Genomic DNA, 20,871 nt, shown 5'->3' on the forward strand with positions numbered 1-20,871 from the left:
CAGAAGGCTATAGTGTCAAAACCTGAGATAAACAAAATGGATTGTCTTTTTGTATTCCCGCCCTGAATAGATGTAGATCTAACAAATGAGCTATAGACTGGTTCATTATGTGGATGAACTACTTGCACTGAATTATTTGTAAAGTAGAAACAATACGAATATCAAGAAAATGGAAGAAATCCAAGCTAACAACTTAGTCCTAACAACTGCTGTGGAAGTTGCAATGAAACCTCCACAAAATAATAATAATAATAATAATAATAATAATAATAATAATAATAATAATAATAATAATAATAATAAAATTATTGAGAATGATAATGCTATCAAAGGGACGATGACAAATCCTGCTCGCCATCATTGATATCGCTGAAGCCTTGTATGGGTATTAAAAGGCCAAGAGAGACAAGGTCTACCCAATTGGATGTCGTTGCCTCCTGCCTGGAGTAACTATGTAGGCGATGACATATCTTCGAGGTACATGCTCATTGCGGCAATTCACCTGCTGATGCAATAAGGAAGTAGACAAAGCTCCACCTACATGGGATATTTGGGGAAAGTGAGCAAACCTTCCTTTCTCTTGGTCTTGGGTGCTAATATCAATTAGTGAATATGCCATCGCCAAGTGGGCAGAGCCACAGTGAAGAGACGTTTTCCCATATGTAAACTTCTCCTCACTGTGGGTGGAGCCTCATGACGTCATAGGTTAACGTCACCATTGTGTTCAAAACCCTTACCTGCGATTTTGATGGCTCTGGCATAGGAAACCCACTTTTACTCTGGTAAGTACCAGAACTATTGAACTTAGGTAGTAAATAACACTTGCAATAATTAGGTAGGGTTATAAAATATACACTTGCCAACTTTCACCTTTATCCGATGCTTTGATAAAAAGGTGTTGCCGAAAAACCGTGTTTCATCGGCTCTGAATCCCTTAGTAGAGGTTTACATTCCTATTAGCTCTACAATATGAAATAGAAAAAAAAACCATGTATCATGTAACCGAGTGTGAGACACTTAGCGGGTTACCGACTGAAATATTCAAAGAGCATAAGAATAGCTCTACATAAAAAATGAAGATGAGAAAACAATTCAATGACAGACACCTACTAAGAAAAAGCTGATCAGAAAGAAGTATAAAATGGCCCAGATAAAAGAGAATTAAATCAGTTTCTTAGTGACTTGAACAACTGCAAACTTTCGAATTCCAGCGGATCTCCTTAAGTCCCATCAAACTTGGCGAAAACTTCCTCGGGCGAAATAAACTTCGTTGTGGCCTGACCTTTGTGCTTAATGGATGGCAGGGGAGATGATATTACGGTGCAAAAAGAACACTGGATGGGAGAGAGAAGGAGTAATCTCTCAACATAGAAAAAAATAAGGAAAAATTATGGGAGACCTAAAAAAATAAAACCTACTAAGGGATTCAGAGCCGATGAAACACGGTTTTTCGGCAACACCTTTTTATCAAAGCATCGGATAAAGGTGAAAGTTGGCAAGTGTATATTTTATAACCCTACCTAATTATTGCAAGTGTTATTTACTACCTGGTTATGTTGCTTCAATAGTTCTGGTACTTACCAGAGTAAAAGTGGGTTTCCTATGCCAGAGCCATCAAAATCGCAGGTAAGGGTTTTGAACACAATAATGACGTTAACCTATGACGTCATAAGGCTCCACCCACAGTGAAGAGAAGTTTACATATGGGGAAAACGTCTCTTCACTGTGGCTCTGCCCACTTGGCGATGGCATATTCACTAATTGATATTAGCACCCAAGACCAAGAGAAAGGGAAGGTTTGCTCACTTTCCCCCAAATATCCCATGTAGGTGGAGCTTTGTCTACTTCCTTATTGCATCAGCAGGTGAATTGCCGCAATGAGCATGTACCTCGAAGATATGTCATCGCCTACATAGTTACTCCAGGCAGGAGGCAACGACATCCAATTGGGTAGACCTTGTCTCTCTTGGCCTTTTTAATACCCATACAAGGCTTCAGCGATATCAATGATGGCGAGCAGGATTTGTCATCGTCCCCTTGATAGCATTATCATTCTCAATAATTTTATTATTATTATTATTATTATTATTATTATTATTATTATTATTATTATTATTATTATTATTATTTTGTGGAGGTTTCATTGCAACTTCCACAGCAGTTGTTAGGACTAAGTTGTTAGCTTGGATTTCTTCCATTTTCTTGATATTCGTATTGTTTCTACTTTACAAATAATTCAGTGCAAGTAGTTCATCCACATAATGAACCAGTCTATAGCTCATTTGTTAGATCTACATCTATTCAGGGCGGGAATACAAAAAGACAATCCATTTTGTTTATCTCAGGTTTTGACACTATAGCCTTCTGTTTGCAGCATGTCAAGAGCGGTCACTAGAAGTAGAATTTAAATGAAAAGCAATGATGCCTCATTTCCCCAATTGTTAGAGTTGTAAAGTCAACGCCATTGTTTTATTTCAGTTAATGTAACCCATTGTTATTTTTCTTGGTTTTTTATTTATATCATATAACACCCTAAACAGCGCTTGTATACTCGCTGCAAATAAAAGGTACTGGTAGGAGTCAAGATTTTGAGGGCAAGCTCAAGCTATTATTTACCTGCTTCAATATCAATCAAATGTAACACGATTTATATTGATATGCATGGAAAGGAAAATATATTGAAATCAGTTTGAATGAGGAACATATTGTTATAATCACTGTGTTTTAATAGATATGTTTTAGAGGTACAAATAAAACATCTAACACTATACATAATTAATTTACAAAATGTCTTCATCGTCGTCACTCTCGAGGAGGAGGTCATCATCCACGTTTTCATCGTCGCTAGCGAGATCAATAATGACTTGTCCCACGCTCTCATGGATAATGTCCGATTTCAAGTACTCTTCCTCAAAATGACGTGTTGTCTAACAGCTCTTGCCCGCACTTTTGGGGCGGCCAAGTAACCATTACCCACCATACAAATAATTACCTATTCACACTAGAGTAAATCTTGCCACAGGTCTTCTCCTTCAATACAAAGTGGTAAGCCGTAGCACAAATGCAGTCTTGCAACCACGGGGACAATTCCATATCCTGCTGGCCATTATCGAATTTGTCGAAGCCTAAAATTCTTTAAGCATTTAAGATATCCATTCACCGCCTACCTGGTGGATGGGCGGAGCCTTATGACGTCATATGTTTACGTCACGAATTGTTTTAGAATCCTTGTCTGTGATTTTCTCGGTCCCGGCATCGGTGACTTCATTTTACTCTATAAATATCAAAACTATCGAACTTAGGCTCTAAATAATACTTGCAAAAATTAGGTAGGGTTATAAAATATACACTTGCCAACTTTCAGCTTTATCCGATGCTTTGATAAAAAGTTGTTGCTGAAAAACCGTGCTTCATCGGTTCTGAATCCCTCAGTAGATACTTTACGAGGCTTACCTGTAACATTTAAAACGACAGGTAGTTCCCAGGGACTTAATCTCACTGGCTAACAAAAAAAAAAAAACACACACAGACAGGGTAAGAAATCTCGTCAGCACTCGGAATCATACTAAAACATTCACAAAGCTGTTTTGATACTTCTCTGTTGAATATTTACACGAAGTGGATACTGTAAAAGCAGGCTTGTTTCGTTTGTTTCTTTCCCGAAACACTAATCAAAGTCTCACTGACAAATTGGGAAAACTCTTACTATAACTGTCGTGACGAGGATTTGGGGATCGCAAGAACTCCTTTAAGAATGTCTGTTGTTTCCCTTCATAACTATGGTGTGCGCTGCAGTGGAAGAATAGGAAACTCTGTTGTGTGGAAGAGAGAAAATATTGGGAGTAACTGGGTGTAAGTGACCCTAAGAAACAGCTATAGAGAGAGAGAGAGAGAGAGAGAGAGAGAGAGAGAGAGAGAGAGAGAGAGAGAGAGAAAGTAATCCATTATCTTCGGATCTAACGAAAGTTCATTTGAGAGAGAACTCGTTTTTAAAGTGCAGTATTATCGAATTAACCTTCCAAGACGAAACTGGAGAAATTTTTGTTTATAGTCTGGTAGCAGCATTTCTACAAATTACGTCAGTCCACTTGAAACTGATGAAAACCGGGCACAGGAACGCAGAAATAACCTTGAATTGGATGTTCCAAAGGATAATTCAACATGTGTTGTGAAGCAGTTTTGACATTTTGCTCAGTAATAGACGTTGGTTATGTTAGATACGTTACTTTGTTCTGAACTAAGTGTATCTGGGAATGGAATTGAAGGGAATGTATGAGGAGAAAAATATATTCAAGAAAACAGATCAGTATCGATCTCTGAAACTTGTAAAAAACTACAAATTGGAAACATATATTCAAAAGTACATACAGTTTCGGAGCGTCTGCTCCATCGTCAGTGTGGAGACACTGGCACCTGACTGTTTTAATGGCTCCGAACTGTATGTGCTTTTGAATATATCTGTTCGCCAAATTGTGTGTTTTTTTTTCACTACTCAAGAAAAGTCATCCGAATGAAAACAGGGTGCATAGCATAGAAAAGGGTAGGGAAGACATTTGTAACTTGAAACAGATGTAAAAAAAAAAAAGCAAAATTAATTTTTTTCATAACTATAAATTTATAACAGTTTCCTTTTCTTCAACGTATTTATTATCAGTATCGCTATTGTTATTATAGTCGTGTGAAGTCCAACTCACTTTCCTTTCCCGTTTCCTCTTCCATATTTCTATCTAGACAGCCCAGACAAGAAGGGCATCGGAAGACCCGTCCCATCGACCACCGGATTAGAAATAACCTTTCATTAAGACCCAACTTTGGCGATTAAAATGTCTCCGTCGTCGATGACCCACACGCGCAATGAAGCTCAAGTGACGCGGCCTTTAATGAACTTGTCAGGGGCGTCAATTTACCCTCCTGCCTATGATGCCGTGCTGGCGGACGTGATTACAAGGGACTGTTGAATTCGCTAAATGAATTCTCGTCCCCCACCCCCACCCCCACGTGGGATCGGTTACTAGCAAGAATGCGGAGATTGTCATTAAGTTAGATCACGCGCGGTGTTCATATATATATATATATATATATATATATATATATATATATATATATATATATATATATATATATATATATATATATTATCAAATTTCCTATATGTAATTGTATATATAATATATATATATATATATATATATATATATATATATATATATTATACAGTATATATATATATATATATATATATTATTTCTTAGGTACAAATGACTGATTTAAAGGTGTGTTTATGACTTGATACATGAGAATATGAAAAGTCATGTTTAAATTAGTGACAGCACCAATATCAATATATATATATATATATATATATATATATATATATATATATATATATATATATATATATACTTGATACATATATATATATATATATATATATATATATATATATATATATATATAGTATATATATATATATATATATATATATATATATATATATATATATATATATATATATATATATATATATATATATATATATATATATTACATATGCACATATATATAGAAGAGAAAGAGACAGAAAAAATCATCTCTTCAGTCGTGAAACATTTTCCTTGCTTTTCAAAACTTGGAAATTGTGGGCCATCCCTTCCATTTGAAACTTGGCGAAGGATGTGTGTAACTTGAAATTTATGACAACGGAAAGCAGAAACATATGTTTGAACTCGTATGGTCTTTATTTTCGTTTTTCTTTCCCGGAGGGCTTTTGCCATGGTCTCAGAACCACTATATATCTCTGATGTCTCCTCCTCCTCCTCCTCCTTTTCTTTTTCTTATTAGTCGATTTCCAAGGTTAAGTAGATGAGGACTGTTTATGAGGAATTTCGTTGCTTCATTTATTATATATCCTCTCTCTCTCTCTCTCTCTCTCTCTCTCTCTCTCTCTCTCTCTCTCTCTCTCTCTCTCTCTCTCTCTCACATCAATAATAATAATAATAATAATAATAATAATAATAATAATAATAATAATAATGGCGAAAAATCCATATAGATGTAATGGTAAATACATATTTTTAAATATATATACAACTAGAGGTTTTGTGAACCTCTCGATTCTCCGTCGTATATATAATGTATATTTTATAAATATATATTTTGCATTTACGTCAGCGTGGATTTTTCCACCATTTGAGTGACTCATGTGATATGAGATTTTAATAATAATAATAATAATAATAATAATAATAATAATAATAATAATAATAATAATAAAGACAAGTACAGCATAGTACAAGAGTATGAACAGGTATTGCATACATCTCAATAAGGCGGCTGAGCCTCAATCGCCGGAAATCATTTCAGGTTACCTAAGATTCGAGGAGAGCCTATTGCATCTCTGTGGCCGTCAGAGAGCCCAGATAGACCTAACCTCAGAACACCATAAGGTGTTTATCCTGACTTGGCTCTTCTCTCCCTTTATGTATCCATAAGATTCCCTTAATGAGCCATTCGACAACATGCACGGCCCCATTACCCCGCGTGTAATGTCTTTTAATGGGACATAGTAGGTTGTGTGATTATAATAATAATAATAAATTGACATAATGTTGAGGCGATGTTGGTGAGATTTCGTTTGATCGTTTGGTTTTCTCGAGATGATATATGCTGAATTATTGCCTTGTTATTTTATTAAAATGTTGGATTTGCTCTTTCGTTTCGATTTTGGTTTTTAATTCAAGTCTCTTTATTTTCTTTGCCTTCTGTTAGCAGTGTGCTTCGAATATTTTATTTTCCTTCTGTTTGTTTCAGTTCATTACTCTTCGCCTTAAGATCTTTGTTTACGTTTATATGTAATGTTTCCGTTCTCTTCACTACGTTTTTTTGTATCTGTTCATTTGTATATTTAGGTTACTGCCTATTTGCTAGAGAGAGAGAGAGAGAGAGAGTTGGAGGTTGGGGTAGTGGGATTGGGAGTAACTCTACTTAAGATATATAATACTCTTTTCCGTCTCCTGTGGTTTCTGAATCTTACGGTCGACTCCCGCCTTATGGGCAACTTTATCATAAAGTAAAAAAAAAAAAAAAAAAGTCCCCTAGCCTTGGCTTTTATTCCTTCTTTCTATCACGCTTACAGACTTTTCACACATATGGATTTCCAACACTGATCTTTTACTCATATATCTGCAACATTTACAGAGTTTGTACACAATTTCTAACACAAATTTTTCTTAATAACACTCAGTTTTGTTAAAGCTTACAGTTTCTCATATACATAACAGATCAGTATCGACCTTTCAAACTTGATAAAAACAACAAATTGAAGAACAAATATATTCAGAAGCACATACATATTTGTTCTCCAATTTGTGGTTTTTTAAAGCTTTCTAATACCTTTCAGTTTTCACATAGATATGACACTGCGAAAACTCTTGACTTACGGATATCTAGCACTTACAAAATTTAACACCCGAGACATTAAACATGAAAAGAAAAGGCTTCACCTACCAAGCAGATATAGACTTTACATTCAAAAATATTTTTTTTTTTTTTGCAACTCCGTCCAACGAACAGTGCATTAAAATGTCCATCCTAATTAAGAATGATTGAAAGATGAGGAAGTTCCTGGCTGTACCACTAATTAAGAGCTCTTTTGAATTGGTGGATTCTGAAAAGATTTAAGGGGGAAAATAATCTTAACTAAATCCACAGAGAAGCCATGAGTTCCCGTCTTGCGTACATTAATCAGCTAGTCAGTTTACGGTAAATGGTAAAAAGGTAATTAGATATGTTTTCTAATTAGTGGTACTAGGGCTTCCCAAAACAGGCATCAGCAAAGATTTGTAATCTCTTTGTGATATTTGATAATGGTGTAATATGACTGGTAAGACTCGTGGTAGAAAATAAGGTTTGTAAAAAAAATTCGGTTGAGTTAGGTAGGCATTAGCAAAAGATATTTCCAATATTAGTCGAAGTTACGAGGACAAAAAAATAAATACGATTTTTATAATTATATTCATCCTTTCCGTAAGGTATGAAGACTTCATACCAGATATATTGCAACCTGCATGCAGTCCTGCCTGCAAGAATTTGTATTTTAAAAATTATAAATCTGAAAGTAAGTCAGCTTGTAGATAAAAGGTGAAAAAGATTTTTTGCAGTAATGAGATTTTTATTGGTTTCCGAATTGAACAAATATTATTTTTTTATAATGAAGCATAAATGCAATTTCATTTGTTTCAGGAGATGAACAACGAATAACAATATTTGAATTTGTCGATGATTTGAAAATACTTTTATCAGTTGTTACCTAGTTTAAAAAAAGTATATATTTGCCTAAATTTACAAAGAAAATTTGCAATGCCCGATAAGTAGAAAACGAGAGAGACTATAATAGATTAGAGATTTTATTTTATTTTATTAATCATTCACAGTGAATCCGTTGCTGATTAAATGAAGATTAATTGCTCTACGGACAAAACAACCCCTTTATACGCATGACGTATTTTGAAATGAGTTTTAGGATAAATATTTCTTTTTAGAGTATATATTTATAAATCAGTTAATGGGAAAGACATACAGAGGGAGAAGTTTCGTTTTACATAAATCTGCTTCTTTTGTTGATTCATCCATGTAGATATCATTTTGTTCATTCATTTATTTTATTCTTCACTAATTTAGTAGGATATTTAGATTATCTTGACAAATGTAAATGGATTACCAAAGGCGATGTACTTGTGTTGGTTATAACAGCTGTCTAATACCTACAAAAAGAATTAGAGCAGAATATTTTGTTTTTATAGTTTTGAAGGCTTAGTCTGTAGCTGGAAACTGCATGGGATACATCAGCTGTTAGTTGCAGGAACAAAGGTATATCACTTTAAGCTGCCGTTCAGAGCACGTCCATAGGGTGTTCAGTCACCAAAAGCAACGAGGTAGAAGACTGCCGTCCATTAAGGCAACCTGCGCTCGAAAATGTTATTTTGAAATATTATATAATTTCATATTATTTTTATCCAGTAATGAATCGGTTACTATCCCTCTGGCAGTCAGAACTGCCCTGTCTAGCCAGAGAAGGAACTGATATTCTTCGCAAGCCCTTCATGATGAAAAGTGGGGTAATACCTTTCCTTGAGCCTCCTATGGATTTTCTTATCATTATTTTTAAAAATTAGTTGGTTTCGACGACAATTTTATGTTCCTCATTTTACTGTATTTTGGCAAAGTTTATGTTTCCTCTGTTTAGCATTAATTATTTTTTTTTATTTTTAGCTTTTGCAGACTGTTGAAGGAAGGTCTCGCTCGTCATGAACCATTTGGGCTTATCATCTGATCATCATCATCCTTTGCTGGGTTTTTATGTTTTCTGTTTTCTCTCCATTTTATTTTTCCCGTTATCATTGTCATTATTGTCAATATCGTCTTTATTTATCTGTCACTGTTTCATTCTTCTTTTTCTTCGTCTTCTTCTTCTGATTATTTTTGTTATTAATCTTTGTTTTATTATTATTATTATTATTATTATTATTATTATTATTATTATTATTATTATTATATTATTATTATTATTTATTATTATTATTATTGTCACTGGAATTATTCAGCATTTTAATATTCTCATGCTGGCATACACCATAATTTCTTAGAAATGAATAAAGAGAATCAAGGAAACAAATCACAAAACCTTGTGGTAAGCCTTGTTGTTCAACGTGGACCCGCATTCGATATTTTTTTATTTGTGATTACACCAACCAGTCTTTCAAGGATGATATACTTTTATAGTGAATTGCATGTTACATCTAACAACTGGAATCTCTTGTCGTGTTCCTTGTACTGTGACGTTCGGAACTAAAGCCTTGGAAGCCAATTTCGAATTTAGACGTTCCAGTTGCTGATTGGTAGCCTGGATTTTTTTGTGGGTGGTTGTGGGGTAGAGTTCCTTCTGTCAGCTTGTATGCGTTTATGTAAACCGGATTGCGTGAAGACTAGCGAACGAATTCTTCCTTTTTTTTTTTTAACGATTCACAACGTTATGTCGAACAATCAATTTCAAATTCTGGTGCGGAAACAAGTGCGGGATATGAATCTAGAATTTTCTTTCATAGCTCCTTCAGCTTTCTGTTGTTTGTTGAAGAAAACGCGAATGAAGAAAGTATGTTGATAACTATGCTAATTACACCCTTGTATTAGGGAAGAAACCGTATCCTGCTGAAATATGCTAATCGTATTGTTCGAGGCTGACTTCGGGTTTGTTGTCCAGCAAAATCAAGGAAATTCTGTTATTTAAGAAACCAATATTTTCCTTTTTTCATTTCTGAAGAATCAAGGGTGGGTGGAAATATCCAATTTTGACTTAAAACGAAGAGATATTACTATGTCTTATATATGATATGATGTGGGGAAACAGTCCGTCGACAAGAAAAAGAAAAAGTAAATGAAAAGAATCTTGAATAATGATTGATGAAGCCTCCTAACTTTAATTGAAAATTTCTTTATACGAACCACAGTGGAAAAGGCTCAACTTGAAACCTTGAGAGACATTTTTTTAAATTTTTTCCCTAAGTTATAATACGTGAGGAACGATCCTGGCCCTTAAACCTAAGTTTCCTGAGTGATCACCGAAGTGCATGAAGATATTTTTCCATCCTTTCCTCGATTTAGAAATTGTTTAGAATCGTAGTGACTTTAGAGAAAGTTATATTGTAAACAATTGTTGATTGCAACTGTAGGTGAAATATGTTGCCTTCAGTTATATTTTTGTGAATAAGGCAAATCAGTTGTTCGTCTTGACAAACAAGAAATTTGAATATTCTTAGCTTTTTATCCCTGATTCCTTATTTCGTGAGAGTAACCCTAGAATGAATGCTGAAAGGATGAGACCTGACATTCTTCAAAATTTTAATGTATGTATCATTAAAATGCTGTGTACAATTGGAATGCACAGTCAAAATTTTAATTGCGACATATCTTCATTACCGGTGGTGCAATGTGAATCACTGAATTGTATTTTAAATTAATCTGATTTCTTTGTGTATGCTGCGTATACTGTACACATTAACTGCTATTGTATAAATATTTTTGGGTTGCCTGGACAATGCCAAGTATCCCTTTGTTAATAAAGTAAACTGACTTGAAATCATTAACCTTACAGTTATTCTCTCCGTCGTTCGTTCTTATTTTATTCTTTTTCGGTGAAAGACTGAACTTGATTCAGTGTTCAGTCTACTCCCTGGTTCAGTTATGGCTCTCACCGTTTAAGCTTCTATTTAATTCCAGGTGAAATTCACTTGACAAATTTTTTATAGCAGGATTCACTGACATGAATCGATCAAAGTAATCTCCTGAGATATTCGTGCATTAAGTGACTCTCATTAAGAATCATGTTACCTCTTAGCTCATATGGTTAGTTAATAGGATTCATCTATAAGCATTTGTTATCAAGATTCTCCATCAGACTTCACTAGCAAGATTCATCTGGGAAATTTGATCGTAAGATTATCTCTAGAACTCATTTCGAAGATTCACCTGTTTCATTTTATGAACTGGTCACAAGCTCCATCTCTGAGGTTTGCTCGTAAGAATCATCAGTTGAAGAATTCATGTTTGTTGTGGTTCATGTACATGGTTTGTTTAGGAATTCATCATAAGGCCCATAATTTTCATTCTTTTGGGTGACTCGTATGATTCGTCAAAAGAATTGGGTACTGAATCCAGGATCTGAGTTTGAGACTCACTAGTAGGGCTCAGAGAATTCATTTGAGGGTCCTTACATAGGATTCATTTACAGGGCTTATGTACAGTAATGTACATGATGCCATGTTAAATTCCTGCGCAGGATATTTTGCAAAATTGTTTTGAAGAATCATTTGCAACCGTCATTCACTTTCAGAATTCACCAGGGAGATTCATTTACCAACAGTCATTCGAATGAGTCACTCTTTTGATCCGCACGCTAGATTCATCTCCACTGATAAGTTGCAGGCTTTAAGACTTACAAATTTCATCTAGGAATCAATTGCACAGTTCTTCAAAAATTGGCTCTCGTGAATCATCTGCGAGAATCACGAACGTCCACCTTCACGCATCTTAAGTCAACTCGCCACTATGAACTCGCCATAAAAATTCATCAGGTTGATTGGACAAAAGATCATTCGTCACGATTCATTCGAAAGATTCATCGATTCTAGGAGAATCTTCATAGAGATTCTTCGATCACGCGCATGACTCTCCTATGCCAATCACTTCGAGCTTACTCTCCAAACAGCTTCATTTGCAAGATCGGCTTCACATCACATCACCATCACTGGAATTGCCAAGAATGATAATGAATGAGGAATTGCATTTGCATTCAGATCATCGTCATTCCTTTTTTGTCATTTATTGCTCAACTTTATATGATTATTGTATGGATTTGTTTATTTTTATCAGTAATTCAAAGATCGAATGTTACTGTTATTCTTAACATGTATTTTTATGTTAATTTAAATTTTTCATCATTCAAAATTTATTATTAATGTATTGTTATAATTTCAACCCAACCCTGTTTAGTTGAAATACATTGTTAGCTCCAACTATGAAATGTGTATTTAGTAAATTTAAGTAAAAAATATCCATTGTACCAATCCTTCAGAAGGCCTTTTTATACAATTAGGCCCATCCAAGAAGAGAAGGGAGCCACGTCCATTCCCAAAACTTAAGCAGAGAAATGGATGTTATAAATAGGGCATTTGAAGGGTGTCAGTGAATCATTCTTGGATAAAATTTTGTATCTCTTTCTACAGTTTATGGCTACGGATATCGACAGGCCGACTACAACAGACACAACGCCAAAGGTAAAGTGTGCCCTTTCCTGCATGTGTGCCAAAAGGAACTCTCTCTCTCTCTCTCTTCCCCCACCCCTCCCCCATAAAACCTTCTCCAGTTCCTCTCACGGGCCCTTTGGTCTACACCTGTTGCCTTTCCTTTCACCAAGTGTCACTTGATGTAACCTGACGTACGCGAATCACTTCAGATTGTGGAAGCCTCGGAAGGGATGGACACGCAGGTATGAGGTAGCAGCTTGAAGAGTCCTTCCCGTTGACGGAATTTTTGGCAGACATTGTGTTGTTCGGTGTTTCTGGTACTATTTTCACAGCTGTATACATAGCCTTTCAGTTAATGAGCCGAGTACGTAACTCATTGCTGCTTAGCATGCATTTAGCATCAAGACAAAGATGGCCGGTTTGTTCCGTGCAGTTTTATCTTAAGCTAAGGTGTAAACCACGCCCCCTGACATAGTTGCCATTTGTCAGCGGACATGGGCTGTGAGCATGGACTGTAATATGTCAAGACAACTGGCAGTTATGTCAAATGATTAAGTAAAATAAAATCAAAAGTTGTTGTTTGTGAAGAAAAAATGTTTTCACTGCCTTAACTAGTACGTATGTATGTGGGTTTTGCGTATGCAGTTTCGCTTTGCAATTGTTCGCACTGCTTTCAAAACTTTGTTTAGTTGGGTAAATGAGAAGTGAGGTCTAATTAATGTAACAGTTTGGTTTCAGAGCCTACCTACGCTTTTTTCTCTCTCTCTCAGTATCCTTGTATTTTCTTGGTCGCTTGTTTTACAGTTATTATTTATTTAATATAAATGTGTATCTGTATTCCATGTGTGCATGTGTGTACTGGAATGTACATTTCATTTCAAGGTACAAATGTTTCAGGTCTCTTGTTTTGTTCCCACTTATCCACACGCAGATTTTGTCGCAAGTTTTAGGTTAGAAAGTAATGAACAAAATGATTATGTCATCGATCAATGTTATTGACAGGTGCTTGCCTGATCCAATTTAATGTTGCCCCTTGGATCTTCTTGAAGCCTAGATGTAATTACCGGATCCAGGTAAATCGCCTTACACTAATATGGGATCTCAATTACTTCCTTGAGTCAACCTAATTATTACTGCTTTCTCAGAAGCATCTCGATCGTGAGGTGCAATATGTGGAAGCGTAATGGAGAATTTTGATTAACTTTTTCTTTGTAAGCAATTTTTTAGTGCTCAGTAAAAGTAAAAATCAAAAACACTCAACGTGACAAACCCGTATTTGTTGTGCAGATCGTAGATCATCTGAATTTCTTTAATTTTGTTAGTACTTAAATTTGGTTTGCTTAACAGTAAATAAATTTAAATCTTGTAATGAATTATATATATATATATATATATATATATATATATATATATATATATATATATATATATATATATATATATATATAATTTCTGATTACATTGGGATCGAACCCTGTCTCTCAAATAAAAGGCCAGTGCTCTGCCTGGTAGCGCCCTGGCCTTTCTTGTGGGAGACCCTGGTTGGATCCCAATATGAGTCAGAAATTTATTTCTGTGAGACACTTGCTCATGTGTTTAGTAGTTCCATATATATATATATATATATATATATATATATATATATATATATATATATATATATGTGTGTGTGTGTGTGTGTGTGTGTATGTATGTATGTATGTATGTATGTATGTATGTATAGCCTATATCATTCCAGCGCGTGTGGCTATAAGCCCCATGCTCCAACAATTTGGTCATTTTCTCACTGCGCATAGCAAAGAGAATTCTATCATTCTCCTTTTCCAGTATTAGACAGGAGTGAGGAGCGAGGTTGTCACTAGCCTTAGGAGAAGAGGCTCATCTGTTAACCCTTTCTATGTACTTCGTATTATTGACACCTCTTATGGCTACAGTGCACTGTATTGTTCCTGATGTATGGGGTTCTGGTGGTTTTAGGAGAGACTCTAATCCACCACTTATGAGTTATTTCCTCTCCCAACGAGATGCCAACTCTCCACTAGACTCTCCTCTCTTTGTTTGTGATTCATTAGTATCCCATTATCTGCTACGTACGGAGCATTTCCACGCCCAGCGGGTTCACAACCCTCCGCTAGCTCCCTTCTGTCTTGGTACGTGATTCATTAGAATCCAAATCTTTTGACACTTCTTCGGTCATCGGTGCTCAAGTAGCAGTACAGACTACCTGTATAGTAGGACTAGGTTCCAATTAACTGACCTGTGGGATAAGGAAGTGAGGCGTTAATTGAGTGCCGAATGTTCGATGTTTGCAGATGATGCAGTGCTGACTTTGGAGACAGTGAAAAGCAACTGCAGATGCAAGTGAAAGAGTGAAACTTGGCAAGAGAAGAAAGCTGAGAGTAAATGTGAGGAAGAGCAAGTTGAGTGGAAACCTGGGAAAGGGAGCGTTGAATAGTAATATAGTGGTTGAAGAGTGGAAATGGTTTATTTATAAAGGTATGTGGGGTCAATATAAGGGATGGTTCACTGAGGAAGAGGAGAGTCACAGAAAAAGGAAGCGAGGAAGGTACCAGGGTGAGCGTAGGAGATTAAAAAAAAAAAAAAAAGATAAATGGAATTTATACGGAAGCCCAGGGGTAAATGTATGAAAGGCTATTTGAGCCAACTCTCCTTCACTGATGTGAAGTGTGAATGTTGAATGAAGATGAAAGAGAGAAGGTTGGAGCTGTTAGGATGAACTTTTTGTGTAATATGTATATGACTTTTTATCACATCACCGTGATTCATATACAATCAGTAAGCTACAAACGTCCTTTAATATCCAATTCGCTCTACCTCGGAAATAATATATTTTCATATATGTTACCGAAGGGGAATTTTTAGTTGATAATAAGTTCGTCGTCCCGTGGGCTCGAACCAGCGACGGACAAGAACTCAGGACTACAGTGGACGCTTAACCCACGCGGCTAGCAAGTGAGGTATAAGTGGATATCGGCTCCCATATACAAATCTCCCGTTGAACTCAGGTGTTTGTATTTAGAGACGATATCCACCCACCTCTGCCATGTTAACCGTGTAGTGCGTTTGTCGCACGCAGCCATATTATGACTTTTTATCACATCACCGTGATTCATATACAATCAGTAAGCTACAAACGTCCTTTAATATCCAATTCGCTCTACCTCGGAAATAATATATTTTCATATATGTTACCGAAGGGGAATTTTTTAGTTGATAATAAGTTCGACGGGAGATTTGTATATGGGAGCCGATATCCACTTATACCTCACTTGCTAGCCGTGTGGGTTAAGCGTCCACTGTAGTCCTGAGTTCTTGTCCGTCGCTGGTTCGTGCCCACGGGACGACGAACTTATTATCAACAAAAAAATTCCCCTTCGGTAACATATATGAAAATATATTATTTCCGAGGTAGAGCGAATTGGATATTAAAGGACGTTTGTAGCTTACTGATTATATGTGTATGTATATATATATATATGTGTGTGTTTTGTATACAGTATATGTATATTATATGTATATATTTAAATATGTATATATATGTGTATAAATTATATGTGTATGGCGGAAGGAAATGTCCTGGTTTGTAGAAGTGGTGAAAACTTGGGTATGCTAGAGAATCGTAGTTGAGTGAACAAGTGTATAATCCAGAAGTGTAAGGAGTGGACGAACACCCAGAGAGCGTTGGATAAGTGATGCAAAGGCGTTTGGAAAGGTAGGACCTTAATATTCAGGGAGCGAGAGGTAGTACGCGCGATAGAGTGAATGGCGCCGCCGGGGTGAGTGTGTTAGCGTTACTATACTTCGTTATTTCCCCGGATGTCCTGAATTTAGGTCTCAAAGTCGTCATTCGGGAAGAATGTTTTAAAATTCAACAGAAGTCCGGAAGTTCGGCAGCCATCATTTTCTTTTCCTGGAAGGAAGAAGGTCCTGGTTTTGAGGGAAAAGTTAGCAATAGGCCGATAGAGACATCGAGAAGGATAATGCGAAGAATTCAAGTTAAACAGGATTTTCCGATAGGATAAGTCTTGAATTCATGTCATCAGAATTTTACGTTGCAGTTAACTGAGGCACAAATATGATATTATCGTTTGGACGAGTTGTATAAATTATTCATATTTTTAAAAAAAGTAATTTGGTAATGAGACACGTTTTCTTGTCTTGTGGGACAGCTACGAATTCGTTCATTATTACCATGGCTTTCTCTTTCTCTCTCATATACTGTATATATATATATATATATATATATATATATATATATATATATATATATATATATATATATATATATATATATCATATAGACAGACAATGGCGCCATGCCTCACACTTTTCCTGTGAGCAGCGGTAGCTATGGCAGTGAATGACGTAGCGGGGAATCGGAAGTTCATTTCAAGTTCCATTTTGTAAAACTTGATATGGAAATACGCTTAGCCGTAATTACTCGGTAATTGGTGATAATTGTTGAATAAGTTAAGTACAACACGTGTACACCACCTTTGTGTATTACGCTTTACTACTGATACACGATAGCTGAGAGAATTGTCTAATCTAATTGAATGCGCACGTAGTGAAAACTCAGTATCGCTTTTAATTACTCATTGATTTCTAATATCTGATTAAGTAGTCGAGTTCTTTTGAAACAACAAAGGAAAGAAAATTACTGTCTACTCACTTCCTGGCTTGGTATAGATTTTTCTGCTCACTGTTTGCGATCGATGGCGCTTAAGATTTTTGGCAATAGCTTCCGGACCTCTCGTTTGCGAGAGAATTTTGATTAAAGTTCCTTTAGGATCTGGAACGACATGGAAGTGTTCCGTTAAAATCCATCTTGCCTCTGTTGACATAACCATTGAATTAATTACCTGGTAGATAGTCGACTGTAGTGAGGCGTAGTCAGTGTGGAGATGGGTATGGTACCAGTAACTTCATCTAAAAACTTTTCCTGAGAAATTGGATGGTGAAACTCACGGGTTCCTTCGTTATAAGGGTTGAAGGTTATAAGTGTCATGGAGTACAGACATAAGAAGAGAATTCAATGGCTTGGTATCAGTTGGAAAGAACAGGTGAATATCAGCCTGGTTTATATTTTCATCTTTCTGGTTTTATATTTTTCAGTCAGTTTTAATCGGGCCTCTGTTAGGGACTGACTTGAGTAAAAAAAACAGAGAATACAACTATTTCCAAGGCGTATGTTCATCCCTGACTTGTAGAATGGAACTAAACTTGTTTTACGCAGCCCGGGATTCGTTTATTCTTTTTTTTTTTTTAGTCCGAATTAGAGTTTTAGAGTTTCTCGTTAAACATAACGAAAAATCATGTAATGTGAGCCCTGCCTTCGGGTACATCGTTTATTTCTCATCTCTATGCGCGGACCTTTGTAGACCCCAGCTGTACCCTCGAGCCTAGACACTTGAAAGAACAAAGAGCTACGGCGCCCTCTCATCAAAAACATGAAGACCTGCATTGGGGGCCAGTATTTAAGGCTAGCCTAACAACGACGCTGGACTGTTAACAAGTCTAATGACAAGACTGAATTGGAGGACAGTCTCAAAGCGAGGATAGACAAGGCGAATACCAAGGGATAGAAATGAGACTGAATCCAAGGCCAGCTTTACGTCGAGGGTACACAAAGTGAAAACACTTACACAAAATTAAGACATAACATAAAGCCATCATCATCCTCACCTAGCCAGGCCAGGCAAGGTGGAGACAGCGGTCGAGAAGCAAGACTGAATATAAAGCAAAGTCTGTAATTTTAATCCCAAGGCCCAGGTTCATTCCTGGCTTTGAAAATACAACGAAGCTTGTTTCACGTAGTCTGGAACTCCTTTATTCTTGTTTTTTTTTTATTCTAAATTTGATGTTAGACAAGACGAATGAAATAATGTAGCAGAACCCTCACAACGACGCTTAGACAAAATGAAAATGATATGGCAAAATGGGGAATGATTATAAAAAGACCAGACTTATAATTAGGCCTGATAAGATGCAAACAAAGGCTCTTAGGTTGAAGAGAATATAAAGACAATCTCACAGCGACATTCGACAGAATGTCAAGATTTCACAGAGGTTAAACAAGATGGAAACAGTGAGACCAACGGCAGACAGAATACAAAACTAACCTCACGACGAAGCAAGGGAAGATGGAAACACCCGTAGGGGGTAGCGCTGTCAGTCCACCTCATGGAGTGCATTGTAAGCATTACTTAAGGTTCTTTGCAGCGTCCCTTCGGCCCCTAGTTGCAACACCTTTCGTTCCTTTTACTGTAACTCCTTTCATATACTCTTTTTTTTTTTCATCTTACTTTCCACCCTCTCCTAACAATTGATTCATAGTGCAACTGCGAGGTTTTCCTGTTACACCTTTCAAACTTTTACTGCCAATTTCTGTTTCAGCGCTGAATGACCTCATAGGTCTCAGTGCTTGGCCTTTGGCCTAAATTCTATAATCAATTCAATATGAAAACAGTGGAGCAGGATGGAGAAAGAAAACAGGCAGATAGGTAGACCGAATACAAGGCTAACCACACAACGAGGCCTGTCAAGAAGAACACAGTGAGGTAGGTGGGAGACTGAAAATAAAACCGATCTCACATCAAGGCTCCACAAAATAAACTCACCGAGTTAGAAGAGACACTAAATAAAAGACTATAATCATAGCAAGGCTGTACAAGAAGAAAACAATCGGACAGAAGGGAGAAAGAATGTTAGACCATTCAAACAGCGAGACTAGACAAGACAACAACAGTTGGTCAGAAGGGAAATCGAACGTAAGGGCAACCTTAATGCTATGTTAAACATAGAACCAGTGAACAAAATGGGGCCTGATTAGCAAGCTATTCTCACAGAAAGGTTGGAATGGAATGGAATATAGAGTTAGGCCCAAGGCCAAGCACTGAGACCTATGAAGTCATTCAGCGCTGGAAAGGAAATTGAGAGTGGGTAGGTTTTAAAGGTGTAACAGGAGGAAAACCTCACAGTTGCACTTTGAAATAATTGTTAGGAGAGGGTGGATAGCAAGATGGAAGAAAGATAATATGAAAAGAGGTACAGTAAAAGGAATGAGAGGGGTTGCAGGTCAGGGCCGAAGGGACTCTGCAAAGAACCTTTAGTAATGCATACAGTGCACCCAGTGAGGTGCACTGACGGCAGTACCGTACTAACGGGGAACAGAAAGGTTGGGCGAGATTAAACCGGGGGTTGGAATGATACTGAACATTAAGAAAACGCCACAGCTAGAAAATATGAAAACGGCGGCTTAGAAACGACAATCGGATCCACTCGATGTTTAGTAGTGCCTGTTCTTTTTGCCTAGTAGCGTCAGCAAAACAAACAAGTATAAAATTGCGCCGAAGTTTCTTCGGCGCAATCGAGTTTTCTGTACAGCCTCGGCCCATGAAACTTAAATCCGCAGCCCATGAAACTTCCACGGTCCGTAGGTGGCCTGTGTTGTTGGCACCTATAGCGGTGCCAGATGCACGATCATGGCTAAATTTAACCTTAAATAAATTAAAAACTATTGAGGCTAGACGGTTGCAATTCGGTATGTTTGATGGTTGGAGGGTGGATGATCAACTAACCAATTTGCAGCCCTCTAGCCTCAGTCGTTTTTAAGATCTGAGGGCGGATAGAAAAAAGTGCGGACGGACAGACAAAGTCGGCACAATAGTTTTCTCTTCAGAAAACTAAAACTCACTTCGTACTTCTAGAGTCCCCGGACCGTCCGTGTTTCCTGTCGGCTAATCAGAAATTGTTGTCTTTTGCATTTTAAATAATGCATACTGCCGTTCTTCGGTGACAGTGCATTACTTATAAGGATTTTGTTAAAAAGATTAAATACAGAGACTTCTTTGGTTACAAAGGATATAACAGATCGACCGCGAAGCACATGTTTTATAAGTAATATTATTATTATGTCATTAGATGAAACCTATTCACATGGAACAAGCACACCAAAGGTGCCATTAATTTGAAATTCAAGCTTCCAAAGAATGTTGGTCTCAACCTGCCATCGCAGACCCCACGCTTTGGCAGTAACTGATCATGATAC

General features: G+C 36.6%; 1 protein-coding gene across 5 annotated transcripts in view; it reads left to right on the plus strand.

Annotated features, from left to right (window-relative positions):
• The window catches only part of LOC136849253 (prohormone-4), a 393,569-nt gene that overhangs the window by 269,239 nt on the left and 103,459 nt on the right, over window positions 1-20,871 (plus strand). For 3 of the 5 annotated variants that reach the window (XM_067122527.1, XM_067122526.1, XM_067122524.1), the window contains one exon: window positions 12,780-12,830. The exons of the other annotated variants lie outside the window; for them this stretch is intronic. In XM_067122527.1, the coding sequence (XP_066978628.1) occupies window positions 12,780-12,830 (51 nt within the window). The remainder of the gene's footprint in view (window positions 1-12,779; window positions 12,831-20,871) is intronic. 5 annotated transcript variants of the gene reach the window in all.

This window comes from Macrobrachium rosenbergii, chromosome 20 (assembly GCF_040412425.1).
Source record: "Macrobrachium rosenbergii isolate ZJJX-2024 chromosome 20, ASM4041242v1, whole genome shotgun sequence".
NCBI lineage: Eukaryota > Metazoa > Arthropoda > Malacostraca > Decapoda > Palaemonidae > Macrobrachium > Macrobrachium rosenbergii.